An 18336-nucleotide genomic window follows, 5' to 3' on the forward strand; every position below is an offset into this window, starting at 1 on the left:
AATCCCCCATTTTACAAATGGTTTTTAATTTCCTTCTGTAATATTTTAAGCAAACTTTGAGTAGCCTGGTGATTCCCTTTCACAAAAGTAAGAGAGATTATAAATATAATTAAGCCGAATTTGCCTATCATCTGGTCTATTCTTCAGGAAGTTTCTCAGACCAGAGTTCTGCCATTCTTTTCTTTTCTTTTTTCTTTCAGGCTTAGGGTTTGCTTGAGCTATGGGAATAAAAGTTGTTAGGAGTTAGCGTGTGGGTATATTGGCAGGGGGACAGATGGGAAGCAAGTGGTATCTTCACAACCCAATGAAAAACTATTTTATGTTACAACCCTTGAGCTGTGATGAACATAAATCCTTGAATTAGAGTTCATTAAATAGCAGAAGTATAGGAAGGGCAAAAGACTTGGTTTGCTTATGGTTATGGAAGAAAAATCCTGGACATCTGTCAGTCTTAACAAGGTCCAACACTAAAATATAGTTGACAAGAGAAACAAACAAAGCAATTAAAATCTTGCCATGGTAGTAGACCATGGGAAATCCTGTCCTCACACACATTTTGCACTGCTTATTCCACAGAATACTATATCAAATCTGGGTATCACATTTTAAGTGAAACATTGAAAAGTTATAAAGGGTTCAGTATGTTGAAGACTGGAAATAATTGTTACTAGGCAATAGTGAAACATCTGGGATAATTATGCCTGGAGAAGGTAAAGCTAAGAAGAACTTGGTCATGATTTTCAAATATTTGGAGGGCTGTTAGGAAAAAGAGTGGATCCATTTTGGGTGGAGGCATCTGCAGTGAAGTTAGAATCAAAGCACTGGATATGATCCCCAGCCTGCCACTCACCAGCTAGAGGGCTTCGGACAATTCACTTAATCTCTCTGTGGCACACGGTATGGTCCAAAAATGCCTGCAATAATGTTTCTGGTCCTACTTGCTCTTTGACCCTATGAAGAGATAGAGTCTCTGATCCTGTCTTGTGAACCTGGGTAGCCCTGTATGATGCTTTTACTGACAGAGTATGGTAGAAGTGATGCTGAATGACTTCCAAGGCTGTGTTGTGAAAGGCCATTTGCCTTCTGCCTGGCTCGCTCTTGGGGCATGGGCCTTTGGAGCCCTGAATCACTGTGTAAGAAGCCCCTGCACTCTGATGCTGCCTTGCTGGAGAGACAGTGGAGTCCACAGGGAGGCAGAGATGGGCCAGGTGTTCTAGGTGCTGTCTGACTGCAACTGCATGAGAGACCCCAGGAGAGAATGGCTGGGAGCCATGAGAAATAATGAAAAAATAAAGCTACTAAGTATTACAGTGGATTATTATGCAGCAACAGACCACTGGAACAGTCTCTGAGCCTTATATTTAGAAAGATCATGATATTGAGCCATAGAGAGGTGTTATCAGAGTTAAACGAGATACTCCATATCATGGTTTATATTCACACTCAGTGCTATTATTATTATTATTACCACTCCAAAGGGTGGAATGAATATAAGAAGTCACAGGGAGTAGATTTTGACTTACTCTTGAAGGGTCATTTCAACACTTAAAAAATTTTTTTTATTGAAGTATAGTTGATTTACAATGTTGTGTTAATTTCTTCTGTACAGTAAAGTGACTCAGTTATACATACACACACATATATATATATATATATATATATATATATATATATATATATATATATATTCTTTTCCATTATGGTTTGTCACAGGATATTGAATATAGCTCCCTGTGCTATACAGTAGTACCTTATCATTTCAACACTTTTAACACATATTTACAATTTAAGAATTGTTCAAAAGGACATGAGCCACTTTAAAAAGTTGTGTATGCCCCAAGGACTACAGATATTCAGGCTGCATATCTAGGTGTCGGGGATGACCCTTAAAAGATACTTGCAGTGGGTATGAGTCAGACTCATAAGCAGATGGAATCTATGATCCTTGCATTCAACTTGTTTTGCTATAAACAAAGAAAAACTCCCTATTTCTTTAGGCATGCATGTTAATCAGCCTGGTTATACTGTACATATCTGTAAACAACCTTAGATCTTTTTTTTGGAATGAGATAGGACATCTTCAAAAACAAAAACAATCTATTAATATTTAGCAAAGATAATGACCTCTGAGATTCCATAAAAAGTTCATGCCATATATATTTTAAATATATCAAAAATAACTTTTAAGTTACAGCAAGATTTGCTAATAGACCTTTGTCCATCTAGCAATCTATTTAAAGAGTGTTTTACAACTTAATCCTTACCTTTTAATATAAATGAAATTAGATCAATGCATTATTAGGCACATTATGACACTATACCTTGAAACATGCTCTATAGCGTCCTGGAAGAACACCAGCTTTACTTCTTTGGGGTTTATAAGGTTATAATCATCAAGATAGTCCTGTAGAACATTTGCGATTTTCTCCATATCAGGCATGTCATCATAAATCCGGTCAGTCTTATCTGCTCCAAACTAGAAGATGATTTATTGGAGAAGAACCAAGTTGGATCAATTCTGATATATAAATATATATAATATACATAACCTTAGGAGGGAACATTATTTTATCTATATTTTTATTTAATCATTTGCTTATATAAGCTAGCAGGGCTTTAAACCAAGGAAATCAGTTTAAAGAAACTCAGATGTTCATGGCTAACTGAAAAATCCATTTAATTAAACCTCTTCAAGTGGTACATTGGAATTTCAATGATCTTTGCAATAAAACTCACACAGAAGCTCAGAAATAATTTAAAATTTTTTCTCACTTTAACTTACTCTGGTTTCATACTTTTGCTCTTAAGCTGTTGACATCAGAAAAGCAAAGTTGTTGAAAATTATGTATGGAAGACTGTGTTATAAAAAGTCATGCCAGAACTATACATAGTTTTTACACAGCAGTCATTTAATTAAATAAATCATTAAGCATGATATTTGGTGTAAACTATAGGCAACTGAGTGTCCGTTTGGACCTATTGATAATTTCTTGTCTTTGCCCTAGCAACTGCCCTGGGGACATTTTCTTTTGGAACCATTGACTAAAATACATATAGGCAATGGAAGAAGAGTCCAACTATTCTTTTTGCTTTGCTTCATTTCCCCATTTGATAATAATATCGTTAGAAACACACAGGAAATATAATCACCACCTGAAAATAAACTTTGGATTTTGATTTTAAGAATACATTTAAATAGACATATTTCGCAGCAAGACATTTTTTTTTTAAACATCTTTATTGAAGTATAATTGCTTCACAATGGTGTGTTAGTTTCTGCTTTATAACAAAGTGAATCAGCTATACATATATATGTATCCCCATATCTCCTCCCTCCCGCATCTCCCTCCCTCCCACCCTCCCCATCCCACCTCCCCAGGCGGTCACAAAGCACCAAGCTGATCTCCCTGTGCTATGTGGCTGCTTCCCAATAGCTATCTATTTTACATTTGGTAGTGTATATATGTCCATGACACTCTCTCACCCTGTCACATCTCAACTCTCCCCCTCCCCATATCCTCAAGTCCATTCTTTAGTAGGTCTGTGTCTTTATTCCCATCTTGCCACTAGGTTCTTCATGACCTTTTTTTTTTTTTTCCTTAGATTCCATATATATGTGTTAGCATACTGTATTTGTTTTTCTCTTTCTGACTTACTTCACTCTGTATGACAGACTCTAACTCCATCCACCTCATTACAAATACCTCCATTTCATTTCTTTTTATGGCTGAGTAATATTCCATTGTATATATGTGCCACATCTTCTTTATCCATTCATCCGATGATGGACACTTAGGTTGCTTCCATGTCCTGGCTATTGTAAATAAAGCTGCAATGAACATTTTGGTACATGACTCTTTTTGAATTATGGTTTTCTCAGGGTATATACCCAGTAGTGGGATGCAGCAAGATATTTTTTTGACCCACCTCCTAGAATATTGAAATAAAAACAAAAATAAACAAATGGGACCTAATTAGACTTAAAAGCTTTTGCACAGCAAGGGAAACCATAAACAAGACAAAAAGACAACCCTCAGAATGGGAGAAAATATTTGCAAACAAAGCAACTGACAAAGGATTAATCTCCAAAATATACAAGCAGCTCAATATCAAAAAAACAAACAACCCAATCCAAAAATGGGCAGAAGACCTAAATAGACATTTCTCCAAAGAAGACATACAGATGGCCAACAAACACATGAAAAGCTGCTCAACCTCACTAATTATCAGAGAAATGCAAATCAAAACTACAATGAGGTATCACCTCACACCGGTCAGAATGGCTATCATCAAAAAATCTACAAACAATAAATGCTGGAGAGGGTGTGGAGAAAAGGGAACCCTCTTGCACTGTTGCTGGGAATGTAAATTGATACAGCCACTATGGAAAACAGTATGGAGGTTCCTTAAAAAACTAAAAATAGAACTACTATATGACCCAGCAATCCCACTACTGGGCATATACCCTGAGAAAACCATAATTCAAAAAGAGTCATGTACCACAATGTTCACTGCCACTCTATTTACAATAGCCAGGACATGGAAGCAACCTAGATGTCCATCAACAGATGAATGGATAAAAAAGATATGGTACATATATGCAATGGAGTATTACTCAGCTATTAAAAGGAACAAAATTGAGTCATTTGTAGAGATATGGATGGATCTAGAGACTGTCATACAGAGTGAAGTAAGTCAGAAAGAAAAACAAATATCATATGTTAATGCATATATGTGGGATCTAGAAAAATGGTATAGATGATCATTTTTGCAAAGCAGAAATAGAGACACAGACATAGAGAACAAATGTATGGATACCAAGGGGGAAAAGGGGGGCAGGTGGGAGGAATTGGGAGGTTGGGATTGACACATATACACTATTGATACTATGTATAAAATAGACAACTAATGAGAACATACTGTATAGCACAGGGCACTTTACTTAATTCACTGTGGTGACCTAAATGGGAAGGAAATCCAAAAAAGAGGGGATATATATATATGTATAGCTGATTCATTTTGCTTTACAGTAAAAACTAATACAACATTGTAAAGCAACTATACTCCAATAATAATTAATTTAAAAAATAAATATATTTCATACAAATAAATTGTTTAGTATTTTTTTTTAGTTGTCAGGGGTTATCAGGGTGGTGAGGTATTGCATATGTGCATGATATAAAGATGAGTCCATTCATTTGTTTAAACAGCATTGATTGAGAGCCTGCTATATACTTAGCTCTGTGCAAGAAACTAGGGATTTAGGATGAACAAAACAAACATGGCCCTTGCCCTCTCAGGGACAGTAAGAATGTTGTACCCAAACAAGAGTTAACTTGGTAAAACAAGACGGCTATCTGTCAACATAGGTAGGGTGGTTAGACGGAAGTCTTCTAACATAGAATAAGGTTACTCATCTAGAATAAGTCTATTCTAGGTAGGTCTAGAGGGTAAAATTAGGGCCTATGTGTAGATGTTATTGGGGGAACAGACTTAAGGAAATTAGTACAAGGAAAATTTTGCTACTAATTAGAGCTACCCTGAAATGAAGAAGGCAGAACTGCTAACTAATTAGCTTCCCATAACTGGAAACCTCTGAGCAGAGGCTGAAGACCTACACAGGATTATAGGAAAGGAATTTGGGTCCTGAGTTAAGAGACTAAATCTCTTTGCTTCCTTCCAAATCGAATACCTGATTAAAATGAATGTATTTTAATTATTCAAACTATTATTAAAATGAATGTAGCTAGATCAGAAGTCAGCAATCTTTTTCTCTCAAGGGACGTATAGTAAATATTTTAGGCTTTGCAGGTCATATAGCCTGTGTTGCTACTACTCCACTCTGCCTAGTCATTAGAAAGCAGTCATATAAATAGTACACAGTCAAATGGGCCGTGGCTGAGTCCCTGTAGAACTTCATTTACAAAGATGGGTGGTGGGTGGATTTGGACTATGGACCATAGCTTGCTGACCCATGGTCTAGATCTCTAATCTTCACATGTGCAAAGCTCTTGTAGAATATGAACTTGAAGTAGAAAATAGTAAATGCTTTATAGTCTTCACATGTAGTCATCAATACAACATACTTACCTTAATGAAATCTCCAAATATGATGGGTCTAGTCAAAAAATATTCCAGGCCTATTGCAATTCCAAAATGTTTGTCTATTCAAAAAATAAAATCAATTCTTAGTATAACAATAAGCTTGAATGCAGGATATTAATGATAAGATATACAGAATAATAACCCCTGTTACTTTATTTAGAAGCCTAATTGGTACACATGAAACTGAGGGAAAGCCATGTTAATGTCATACCACTTTAGTTTGGTTGATAATCTCCCAGATTTAAGATTAAGAATATTTACTATTAGTAAACATTTTATTAAATAACAGATATTGAATACATATTAATAAATTAGAAATACTTTAGAAATATGCTGGTTTCTTATCCAACAAAATGCTATTTTTTTCCTACTTTCCCTCCTCTACTTAAAATTCTATACTGAATTAAGAATATTAACCCTTCCTGAATTTCAATAAAATGATTTTCATAATATTTCATATATTGTTATATATTTGGGTCATATATAAATATATGAAGAAAAAAACTTTTACTCATGAATGATTACAATTCGTTTTGCTCATTTAAGAAACCAAATTGTGTCTCCCTGGTAGTCTAATGGCTAGGATTAGAAACCAAATTGTTTTTCTACTAAAAAACAAAAAAAACCTAGCTAAATAAAGATTGATGTAAAGATTGATATTTACTGGCCATTTCTGTCAAAATAGCATGGAAATAGTGCTTATCTTCATTATTAATCAAACGGTCATGGAAGACTCTTTGACATTCATGGCAAAAAAGTCTAAATATCTGTATTTCTTCTCTTATTGTTCCTGGATCACATTGAAGGATACCTGTTTTTTAAGAAAAGGAGAAAAGAAAAATTCTACAATTGTGGAATATCTAGTAGTTTAATTAATGAGGAAATCCTTAAGTCCAACTTTATCCCCACACTACCAGAAATGGGTGGTTCCCCAGGGGATATACACATATAATAATGGTGATCTCGTTTTTTGAAAGCAAAACTGGGGACACATTAGCAGTGAAAATGGGGAGGGTAGCAGAAGGGGGATATGGGGCCTAAAGAGAATTATTTTTTAAGTTGTGAGGTATTATAGCAGGGTCTTATGCTGTTAGGAATGATCTGATAGAAGAGGAAGCATTGACAATGCAGAAGAGAAGGGGGAATTATAAGAGCAAAATCCTTGAGTCGGCAGGAGGGGCTGCAATTCAGTACTGGGGTGGGGGGGGACTATTGGCACATGTTAGGGGCAGGGACAGCTGAACCACTGTCCCTGTGGGAGGGAAGGCAGATGCAGGATGTCTGGGAGATCTGGAAGAGGAGGCCCTTCTGGTTTGATTGCTTCTATTTTTTTTCACTGAAAAAGAATACAGGCCACCAGCTGGGAGTGAGAAATGGGAGGGTGGTTTGAGGGAAGCTGTGAAGTAGCCAGTCTGGGGTGGGGGGGTGGAGGGTGACTTGAATAGGGACATTGTAATGGGATTTCCAGGCAAGTCTCAGACACCCATGTACACACACTTCTACTGAGAGATCTGGGGGTGAATGGAAATGGAAGGAGGGTGCAGGGCAGAGAATGAAGGTTCCACACACTACCTTGCACACATTTGGATAAATCCCTCAAGTTAAAGACATAATGAGACTTGGCTGGTGTCGGCAGAAGATCCACACTCATCCTGTTATAGATCTCAACTGAGGCCTCCACAATGTTGGATGCAGTTTGCTTTACAGCTGGTGGGAAGTCATTTAGGAAGCCACTTAAGATGGCCTAGAACCAGAAACGTAATATGAGATGGTTAGATTTTTTTTTTTTAACCAAAATTTATCTTTCATATACTCCAGATCTGATGATACTTTTTCTAATAATAAGTAGAAAACCAAATTCCAGTGCAAGGACATGTGGATGTTAAAACTCTTCTTTTCTAGATGTGGCACATATATAAATGGAATATTACTCAGCCATAAAAAAGAACGAAATTGGGTCATTTGTAGAGATGTGGATGGACCTAGAGAGTGTCATACAGAGTGAAGTAAGTCAGAAAGAGAAAGCAATTATCGTATAATAATGCATATGTGTGGAATCTAGAAAAATGTTATAGATGATCTTATTTGCAAAGCAGAAAAAGAGACATAGATGTAGAGAACAAATGTATGGATACCAAGGGAGAAAGGGTGGGGGGAGGGAGGAATTGGGAGACTAGGATTGACACATATACATTATTGATACTATGTATAAAATAGACAACTGATGGGAACATACTGTATAGCACAGGGAACTCTACCTAATGCACTGTGGTAACCTAAATGGGAGGGAAGTCCAAAAGGGAAGGATGTATGTATGTGTATGGCTGATTCACTTTGTTGTGCAGTGGAGGCTAACACAACATTGTAAAGCAACCACACTCCAATAAAAATTAATTAAAGAAAAAACTCTTATGGGGGAGAGATAAATTAGGTGTTTGGGATTAGCAGATACAAACTACTGTATATAAAATAGATAAACAACAAGGTTCTAATGGTTAGCACAGGGAACTATATTCAATATCCTGTAATAAACCATAATGGAAAAGAATATGAAAAAGACTATATATATACATATAACTGAATCACTTTGCTGTACACCTGAAACTAACACAACATTGTAAATCAACTACATTTCAATTAAAAAAACTCAAAACACAAAAAACAAAAACACAAAAAAACCCCTCTTCTTTCCATTTCAGAATATGTTCTCCAGAATGGACTCACTCCTGTCTTCTGTGATGGTCTGGTGCTGCCTGAGCAGCATTCACAGCTGACCAGTGAACTTATCGCGAACCCACTCTCAAGTAATTAGACCTCTGCTGGTTGTGGGTCCAGAGAGTCTTCATGGAGTGCTCGCACTTATCTGGAAATGAGCTGAAGTCCCCTCTCTGATTTTTATGGGTGAATGACCAACAAATCTGTAGACTTTCACCTTCGTGTATATTGAAATTTCGACTTACTGAGAGCTGTGAACTCCCCATCCTTCAGCTTCCCCAGCTCAGCGTATGGCCCCACCCTCCACTCGGATCAGGAACTTGGAAGTCTCTTTTCTCTTCTTTTTAAAAAATTTATTTATTTGTTTATTCATTTTTGGCTGCATTGGGTCTTCGTTGCTGTGCGCGGGCTTTTCTCTGGTTGCATCGAGCAGGGTCTACTCTTCGTTGCGGTGCGCGGGCTTCTCATTGCGGTGGCTTCTCTTGTTGTGGAGCATGGGCTCTAGGTGTGTGGGCTTCAGTAGTTGTGGCATGCGGGCTTCAGTAGTTGTGGCTTGCAGACTCTAGAGCACAGGTTCAGTAGCTGTGGCACATGGGCTTAGTTGCTCCGCAGCATGTGGGATCTTCCCGGACCAGGGCTCGAACTAGTGTCCCCTGCATTGGCAGGCGGATTCTTAACCACTGTGTCACCAGGGAAGTCCTAGAAGTCTCTTTTGCAACCTGCCCTTCTTTGTCCCCCACAGTCGCTCTTTTTTTTTTTTTTTTTAACATCTTTATTGGAGTATAACTGCTTTACAATGGTGTGTTAGTTTCTGCTTTATAACAAAGTGAATCAGTTATACATATACATATCTTCCCAAATCTCTTCCCTCTTGCATCTCCCTCCCTCCCACCCTCCCTATCCCACCCCTCTAGGTGGTCACAAACCACTGAGCTGATCTCCCTGTGCTATGCGGCTGCTTCCCACTAGCTATCTATTTTACGTTTGGTAGTGTATATATGTCCATGCCACTCTCTCACTTTGTCACCGCTTACCCTTCCCCCTCCCCATATCCTCAAGTCCATTTTCTAGTAGGTCTGTGTCTTTATTCCTGTCTTACCCCTAGGTTCTTCATGACCTTTTTTTTTTTTCTTAGATTCCATATATATGTGTTAGCATACGGTATTTATTTTTCTCTTTCTGACTTACTTCACTCTTTATGACAGACTCTAGGTCCATCCACCTCACTACAAATAACTCAATTTCGTTTCCTTTTATGGCTGAGTAATATTCCATTGTATATATGTGCCACATCTTCTTTATCCATTCATCTGTTGATGGACACTTAGGTTGCTTCCATGTCCTGGCTATTGTAAATAGAGCTGCAATGAACATTTTGATACATGACTCTTTCTGAATTATGGTTTTCTCAGGGTATATGCCCAGTATTGGGATTGCTGGGTCGTATGGTAGTTCTATTTTTAGTTTTTTAAGGAACCTCCATACTGTTCTCCATAGTGGTTGTATCAATTTACATTCCCACCAACAGTGCAAGAGTATTCCCTTTTCTCCACAACCTCTCCAGGATTTATTGTTTCTAGATTTTTTGATGATGGCCATTCTGACCGGTGTGAGATGATATCTCATTGTAGTTTTGATTTGCATTTCTCTAATGATTAATGATGTTGAGCATTCTTTCATGTGTTTGTTGGCAATCTGTATATCTTCTTTGGAGAAATGTCTATTTAGGTCTTCTGCCCATTTTTGGATTGGGTTGTTTGTTTTTTTGTTATTGAGCTGCATGAGCTGCTTGTAAATTTTGGAGATTAATCCTTTGTCAGTTGCTTCTTTTGCAAATATTTTCTCCCATTCTGAGGGTTGTCTTTTCATCTTGTTTATGGTTTCCTTTGCGGTGCAAAAGCTTTTACGTTTCATTAGGTCCATTTGTTTATTTTTGTTTTTATTTCCATTTCTCTAGGAGGTGGGTCAAAAGGATCTTGCTGTGATTTATTTCATAGAGTGTTCTGCCTATGTTTCCCTCTAAGAGTTGTATAGTGTCTGACCTTACATTTAGGTCTTTAATCCATTTTGAGTTTATTTTTGTATATGGTGTTAGGGAGTGTTCTAATTTCATACTTTTACAAGTACCTGTCCAGTTTTCCCAGCACCACTTATTGAAGAGGCTGTCTTTTCTCCACTGTATATTCTTGCCTCCTTTATCAAAGATAAGGTGACCATATGTGCGTGGGTTTATCTCTGGGCTTTCTATCCTGTTCCATTGATCTATATTTCTGTTTTTGTGCCAGTACCATACTGTCTTGATTACTGTAGCTTTGTACACAGTCGCTCTTGAATACATTTCTTGAATCTGCCTGCTTCCTTCTGTTCCCCCTGATGTCACCCCATTCCAGCTCTCACTCTTTTTCATCTGGGTTTCCTCACTCCCTCCTTACTCACTGGCCTCTCCATTCCCACTCATCTCCCTTCTGTTACCTTTAATCAGGGAAATAAGGTCCTGCACCCCCATCAGTGCATGCTCTGCCCCTGCACAGCCTCTTCTCCTTACCCTCTCTCCCCACCAGTCGCTGTGTCAGCCTCCCTGGCCTTACTACCCATGCTCTCTCCTCCCCCAGGACCCATTCCCACAGGGCTCTCTGCTTCACAGGGACTTTCTCATCCTTCATGTTGGACATTACATGTCCTTCAGAGAGGTCTTCCCTGACTACCCAATGTAAGATAAGTCCTCCCAACAGTCTCTCTTATGGCTCTCTGATCTTCTCATATATTACTTGCCACAAGCTGAAAGTACGTATTTATTAGTCTTCTAACCCCAGTTGCTAGGGAAACTCATATTAGATTTTTAAATAGATAAATTCCCATCACCATTAGCCTTGGAATTACTTATGGGAGAAGCCACCAGAATGCATATCAAATGCTTGCAAGTCAGCCCTTGCGACTTTAGATTTGGGGCTCCTATATGACATATTTTGAAATAAATCAAAGTATTTGTTTTCAATGAGCCTTCTATTGAACATTATTTTTAAAAGCAGTTTGTGAGGACTATCTTTTTGAGGTACTGTCCTCCTGAGCCCCCAACATGAATTTAACATTCTCCTTTTTGGACCTCATGTTGAGTAGGACCATCTTAATACATATAAAATAAAAAACTAACATATATTTATGTACACATTATATGTGACAAAAATAAAAATCCCAGTCTGTTTATTCTCCATTACAGAAATACTAACACAGTTTATATCTATATCTATATCTATCTAATATATAGTATAGTTACATATACATAAATACTGTCATATATATACAAAACAACAAATTCACTTTAACTTATTGATTTTGCTTTTTTCAATGCTTGGTAATCCCCAAGTTCTTTCTCCTCCACACGAAGACAAAGGACAGGAAAGGTGGGCTGTGAACTCTGCTTAGATGGGCTGTGATTAAAAAGAAAGTTTGGGATCCAAGGCCTTTTTTTCTACAGACAAAATCTCCAGTCTGTTCTGCTAACAAGAAAAATATACTTCCCACCTGAATGCAGTCCAACCCAGAATCTCTCAGTTTTGCTGCATTTCATTTCTATTATCACCCACGGCTAGGGTGAGTTTTAAATGATAGCCTCTAAGTTACAGTGGGAAAAAGCAGTTCCTGCCTGTTTTCATCTGTAACGTGTTTACTGGCTGATGTTTCTGTAAGTGACACATTTCCGTGGATGTGACATTCCCACAGGCAGAGGGAGGAGGCTGAGGGTTGGGATCAGTTTCATTTCCAGGAGCCCAGACTCTACCTTCTTCCTCCCACCCAAGAAAATATTTTGGAATTATTAAGACTGCCATTTTGTTGTTGTTGTTAGCATAACCTTGAATTTGCTTGAATTTGTTAAAATGTAAAATAATTTGTGAATTTAGTACCTTATCATCAGGCATAAGTTACTTGGGACACCCCCTCACAGCTGATCACATCACAAAGTGTGTCAGGATACCATGGTAGGAATCACTCATTTCAAACTTTAGAATATACACATAGAGGTTCTCAACAAAAGGTAGGATTTAAAAAAGTCTAATACCTGTGCTGGTCCCCGTTACCCACTTCGTGTCATGTTCTCTACTTGCTACTTAATTATGGGAGATAGATAAACTCCCATCCTTTCCTATTCTAAAGTACTCTCTAAAAGTTTTCCAAAATGTGGCAGTTCTTATGTATCCTTTTGACATTAGCTCCTAAACAACTTATTGGAACTACTTCAAATTTATTAAAAATAATTTCCCATGGATGTAATTTCAATATGAAAACAACTTTCCAGCTGACTGTTGCACATGTACTGGTTCTGGTACTTTCTCTCCTCTAAGAAGACCCCATTGGAAGGAGAGGCTGATGCAGGTAAATGCAGAGGCTCACTTTAAGCCTGTATCACTGTCTCTTTGGCTCCTGGGTGATTACCACCAAAGCCAGTTTCTTCAGACCAGTCACCTGTCTCATCCTACCTGGATGCACACATTATCACTTCCTGCCTCTGTGACCACATTCACCTGTGTGTTTCTGTTCATCCCTGTTAATTCCACCTCGTAGGACTCAGCTCACTGGCTGTCTCCTTTGAGCGTCTTTGCTGGTTGGTATGTATGACATACTCACTCTGGTCACGCTGCTTCATGGTCTCTCATCATTCTACTTAGGATAATGCCTTCCACTTACTGAACACTTCTGCTGAGCCCTTACAGGGCAGACACAGTTATTTCCCCCAGTTAAAGGACGAGGAAGTGGTCCCCTGGGGAAGTTTGTGCAGATGTAAGAAAAAAGTGTGGTTGTTTCTGCTGGGGGGTTGGTGGTGGCAGCAGGGGTGATGAATTCTGGGTTGGTGTGTTGAGCCTGAGCCCGCTGGGTTATCAGGGGTGGTGTCTGCTGGGCAAGTGGACACAGACATGGCGATCAGCGAGGAGATGAGAACAGAGGCCGGGGCTGGGTAGGGATGAGACCTGCTGAGAGTCAAGGGTCTGGGATATAGTCTTCTTTAGAGGTAGGGGCAGTGTTCTGACCATCTTTCTGCATTCCTAAAACTACCTCTGAGACCACAAACACAGAAGGCCATGATGCAAATGCCTATCAGCTACTGCCCAGATGCCCCTGTGCTTACCTGGTTTCTGCTGAGGAAACGATGGATGGGCTCCCTAGAAACGGACTGTTCTGATTGTGTGAATCTTGGAACAAATAAGTTTTCTTTTCCCCTCTTGCCCAAGTTTGAATCCACCCTCACCTGAAAAATCTGTTTCAGACTGTGCTCCGAGGGCATCGGGAGAGAGAACATGCTGAAGTGTCGGATGAAGCGGGCGGTCACGGGGTTGCGGCCACCACCTGGAGGTGCGCACGCTGATACAATCGTTACGTCCTGTATGGAGAGAAATCCACTCGGGTCACCCAGCAAATAAGGACATGCAATGTGCCCATCCCAACAGTAGGACTCAACCAACAGTTTTGGAGGACCTACCCTAGGACAGCATTGCGTTATATTTTCCAACACATTATCTGACTTAATTCTCACAACCACCTCAGGAGATCACTGTTGTTATCTCCACTTTGTAGATGAAAAAATCAAGGCCCTGGATGATTAAATAAGTTACTCAAGGTTACTTAGCTAACTCATCTATCTTGTATAAATACCCCAATGTAAAAATCTAAGCTTAAAAAATTGTAAGAATTTGTACCTTAGGTTAAAATACATATAATGAATACTGAGTATAGTCAGTTCTTGTTATTTGTGGTAGTTGTGTTCTATAAAATTGCCAGGAACACTGAATTAATGCACCCTGAACCATTGCTCCTAGGGGAAATACAGGGCTAGGTTCCTTTGAGCCTCTGGTCATAACATGTTCAACTGGTCGATACATGATATTGCAGGTGCCTCTGGTCCTGCCTCCTCTCTAGTCCATACCTTCCCCGCAGCCAAAGGGGTCTTTCTACAATGTTTCCTTCAGAGGCTCCTCATCACATTCCTCATCATGGCACCAGGGCCCCCTGGGCTGACCTTTGCATGTCCTGCTGCTTTGGTGCTCACATTCCACACCCCCATGGTGTCTCACATTACTTGCTTTGAGATGTAAATAACTCCCTTTCCTTGCTTTGCCCTGCCCTGCCTGCAAAATCCTGTTCTGACATCACCTCTTCTGGGAAGGATTCTCTCATCATCAACCCAGTGCCCACCCCTGCCCCCCTCCAGTCTCTCTCCACTTATCAACCTACATTATAAACACATGTTCATCCATCCTCCAAAGCTGAGCCCTCCAGGAGGCCGGGGCTGTCTCAGTTGTCTATAAATCTCATGAATCAAGCATGGCGAGAACCCAATACAGACTGAATGAATTGAGTTACACACAAGAAATGCAGAGGCCATATGTCATGGGCTGAATTATGTGTCCTTCTCTGCCTCTTCTTGGCCAATCATGTGTTGAAGCCCTAACCCCCCATAACCCACAATGTGACTATATTTGGAGATAGGGTCTTAAAGAGGTAATTTAGTTAAGATGGGGTCACTATGGTGGGTCCTAATCCAATATGACTTGTGTCCTTACAAGAAGAGACGGTTTGGACATGGATACAGGGAGAAAATCATAAGAAGACATAGGGAGAACACGGCCATCTATAAGCCAAGGAGAGAGGCCTCAGAATAAACAAACCCTACTGACATCTTGATCTTGGACTTCCACCGTCTAGAACTGTGAGAAAATAAATTTCTATAGTTTGAGTCACCCAGTCTGTGGTACTTTGTTATGGCAACTTTAGCAAATGAATACACCATATTTCATTGCCGTTTAAACTGAAACATGCAAATTAATTTAAAACCTAAAGTAACCTGTATGTCTTTCCAAAAGAGTTTGTTTCTGTCATAAAATCCACCAAAATCTTGATATTGCCGAAGTAGTTCAATGGGAGGCTGAGAGCCATAGCGATCCAGTCTGGGCATGTTTAAATCATCAACAAAAATCACAATTCGTTTGTTTCCTGGTGCTCCTAGGAAATAACATGAATTTAAGAATTATTATTTGCCCTCGGTAAACGTAAGACAAGACTTAGGTAACGCTTTGGACTCAGCCAACACCGTGCAGGTCATAATGAGCTCAGGTTTCTACAGAGTGAGAAGGGTCCCAGCAGAGTCTTGTCTTGAGGACGAGAGATCTCCTTCTGGCCCCATCCAGGCTCCGACAGGAAGCTGTGGATCCTAGCACTTCAGTTGACCTTCCTCAATCCCAGCCACTCCCACTGCCCTCACCAACTGTGTGGCCTGGGCCTGGGGTGAGTAAAGTCATTTCCTTTTCACATGAGGAAGCAGAAGAATCCCAAAAGTTTCCTTACATAAATGCCATCCCACCACCCCCTACAGGGAAAACAGGACTGGATATTCAAAAGCATCCTTATTATATCAAAGGGAAAGCCAGTGCAGTGGAGCTGTACAATGTCATATTTAACTTAAAGAAAGTCAATATATACATTCAGAGGTAAAAAAAAGAGTGATAACATAGAAAAGAGAACAACTTAAGAAGAGGAAGTGACTCCACCACGCTGGCATCCAGCATGTGACGGTTCCAAAGAAAATGAGGCAAACTCAGTGCCCCACTTCATCTTCTGGCCTCTGGAAGCCAAGTAGCAGGCAGGGGTGGGGAGGGGTGCTATGAGTACCATTCATAAAAATTTGGAGCCCCCACCAAAAGACTGGCATCCTTTGCCTTGCACCTACCTGAGCAGGAAAAGGGTAACACAGAGGGGCTAGGAAAGCAGCTGGCGTGACAGGGCCTGTGAGATGATAGACAATGTGGAAGGCAGCTGGGCCTGAGCTCTGCCTAGTGCTCCACCCGGGAGGGCTGTGGGCTGGGCAAGTGGATGTGCCACTGGAGGGTGGGACAAAGTGGGGCTGAGACCGTGATTCCCAACATCAGGGAACCTTCCAGTGGGAAGGTCAATGCTTGGCCTGTGCACAATTCTTCTTGGAGGCCCTGAGCAAACCTGCTCCTGGAAGCCTGCCACGCCGAGAGCGTGGACAACCATCAGGCCAGCGGAGAAGCAGAGGCAATCCACAGAGGCCCACCTAAACTTCGTTTAGGGAGAACCTTGTCCTTCCCTTCTCCTCCCATCCAGATACACTAGAGCCTCCTAGAGGGAGGGTGGGAAGAGTAAAAGAGCCCCCATGTCCCTCTCCACCTCCAGCACCTCCAGCCACAAACCTGGCTTACAGCAGAGGAGAGGAAGAGCTTTAAATTGGGTTTGGACTGATTAACAACAAGGTCATACTGTATAGCACAGGGAACTATATCTAATCTCCTGGGATAAACCATAATGGAAAAGAATATAAAAAAATGTATATATGTGTATAACTGAGTCACTTTGCAATACAGCAGAAATTAACACAACATTGTAAATCAACTATATTTCAAAAAAAAAAAAAAAAGACAAAAAAAATTTTGGGTTTGGGATTGAATGAAGCTTTATATTGGACCAGACTCAAAATTGCAAGTGACCAGAAAGTTATGGTATTTATCTAAGCAGTTAATAAGGCAGGGCGAGAGAGATCCCACAAAGCTTGGCGGAAAGTGCTGCCTGAAGGAAACACCAAAACAGTTTCATGCTTATTCCCTACTGAGTTCGGATAACTCAGTGCACCAGACATAAAGAGGTTTTTTTTTTTTAATTTATTTTTAAATTTTTGGCTGCATTGGGTCTTTCATGCTGCTCGCGGGCTTTCGCTAGTTGCTGCGAGCAGGGGCTACTCTTCGTTGCGGTGCGCGGGCTTCTCATTGTGGTGGCCTCTCCTGCTGCAGAGCATGGGCTCCAGGCGCACAGGTTTCAGTAGCTGTGGCACACGGGCTCAGTAGTTGTGGCTCGCGGGTTCCAGAGTGCAGGCTCAGCAGTCATGGCGCACGGACCTAGGTGCTCCGTGGCATGTGGGATCCTCCCAGTCTCTCAAACCCGTGTCCCTTGCAGTGGCAGGTGGACTCCTAACCACTGTGCCACCAGGGGAGCCCCTGTTTGTTTGTTTTAAATAAAGGGAGATCAATGCAGGTTTGAAAGCATGGCATGAGTGGAGAGAGGGAGAGCCTTGGAGAGGCAGAGATTGAAGATTCTCTGAGTTGAAGGTGATGATAGAAATAAACTACCTGCTTGCTAACAGTAAGATATCTAGATCTATACCCAGGAAAGAATACCATTAACAGAATTACCTTTACTAATAAATTAAGCAAAGAAAATAACCAATTGTAATTTTATTACCTGCATGGTTTATGTGACCTATTAGCATTTAATAAATAATTTGTGTGAGACAAATGACAAGGACAATTCTTACCTAGAATATTTTTTCTTTTCCTTTCCAGTTTTGATTCAATGATCTCTTGTGTTCTTGCAGATGAAGTTTGAGCAGAAAAATTTAGATAAACAGGAACATAGCCAGCTGATTCTTGAATTCTACTTAGCAGTCCTTTTGTAATAACAGACTTTAAAATTAAAAAAAGTTAATTGATTTCACATTCAATATAAAACCTTTCA

General features: G+C 39.9%; 1 protein-coding gene across 1 annotated transcript in view; it reads right to left on the reverse strand.

Moving 5' to 3' along the window:
* The window catches only part of DNAH6 (dynein axonemal heavy chain 6), a 293021-nt gene that overhangs the window by 112067 nt on the left and 162618 nt on the right, over window positions 1–18336 (reverse strand). The window contains exons 39-45 of the mRNA XM_082425941.1: window positions 18137–18284; window positions 15656–15813; window positions 14063–14194; window positions 7678–7849; window positions 6770–6916; window positions 6091–6164; window positions 2322–2476 (exon numbers count right to left, since the gene is read on the reverse strand). Of these exons, the coding sequence (XP_082282067.1) occupies window positions 2322–2476; window positions 6091–6164; window positions 6770–6916; window positions 7678–7849; window positions 14063–14194; window positions 15656–15813; window positions 18137–18284 (986 nt within the window). The remainder of the gene's footprint in view (window positions 1–2321; window positions 2477–6090; window positions 6165–6769; window positions 6917–7677; window positions 7850–14062; window positions 14195–15655; window positions 15814–18136; window positions 18285–18336) is intronic.

The sequence above is a fragment of the Balaenoptera physalus genome (assembly GCF_965194825.1).
Source record: "Balaenoptera physalus genome assembly, chromosome: 15".
Lineage (NCBI taxonomy): Eukaryota > Metazoa > Chordata > Mammalia > Artiodactyla > Balaenopteridae > Balaenoptera > Balaenoptera physalus.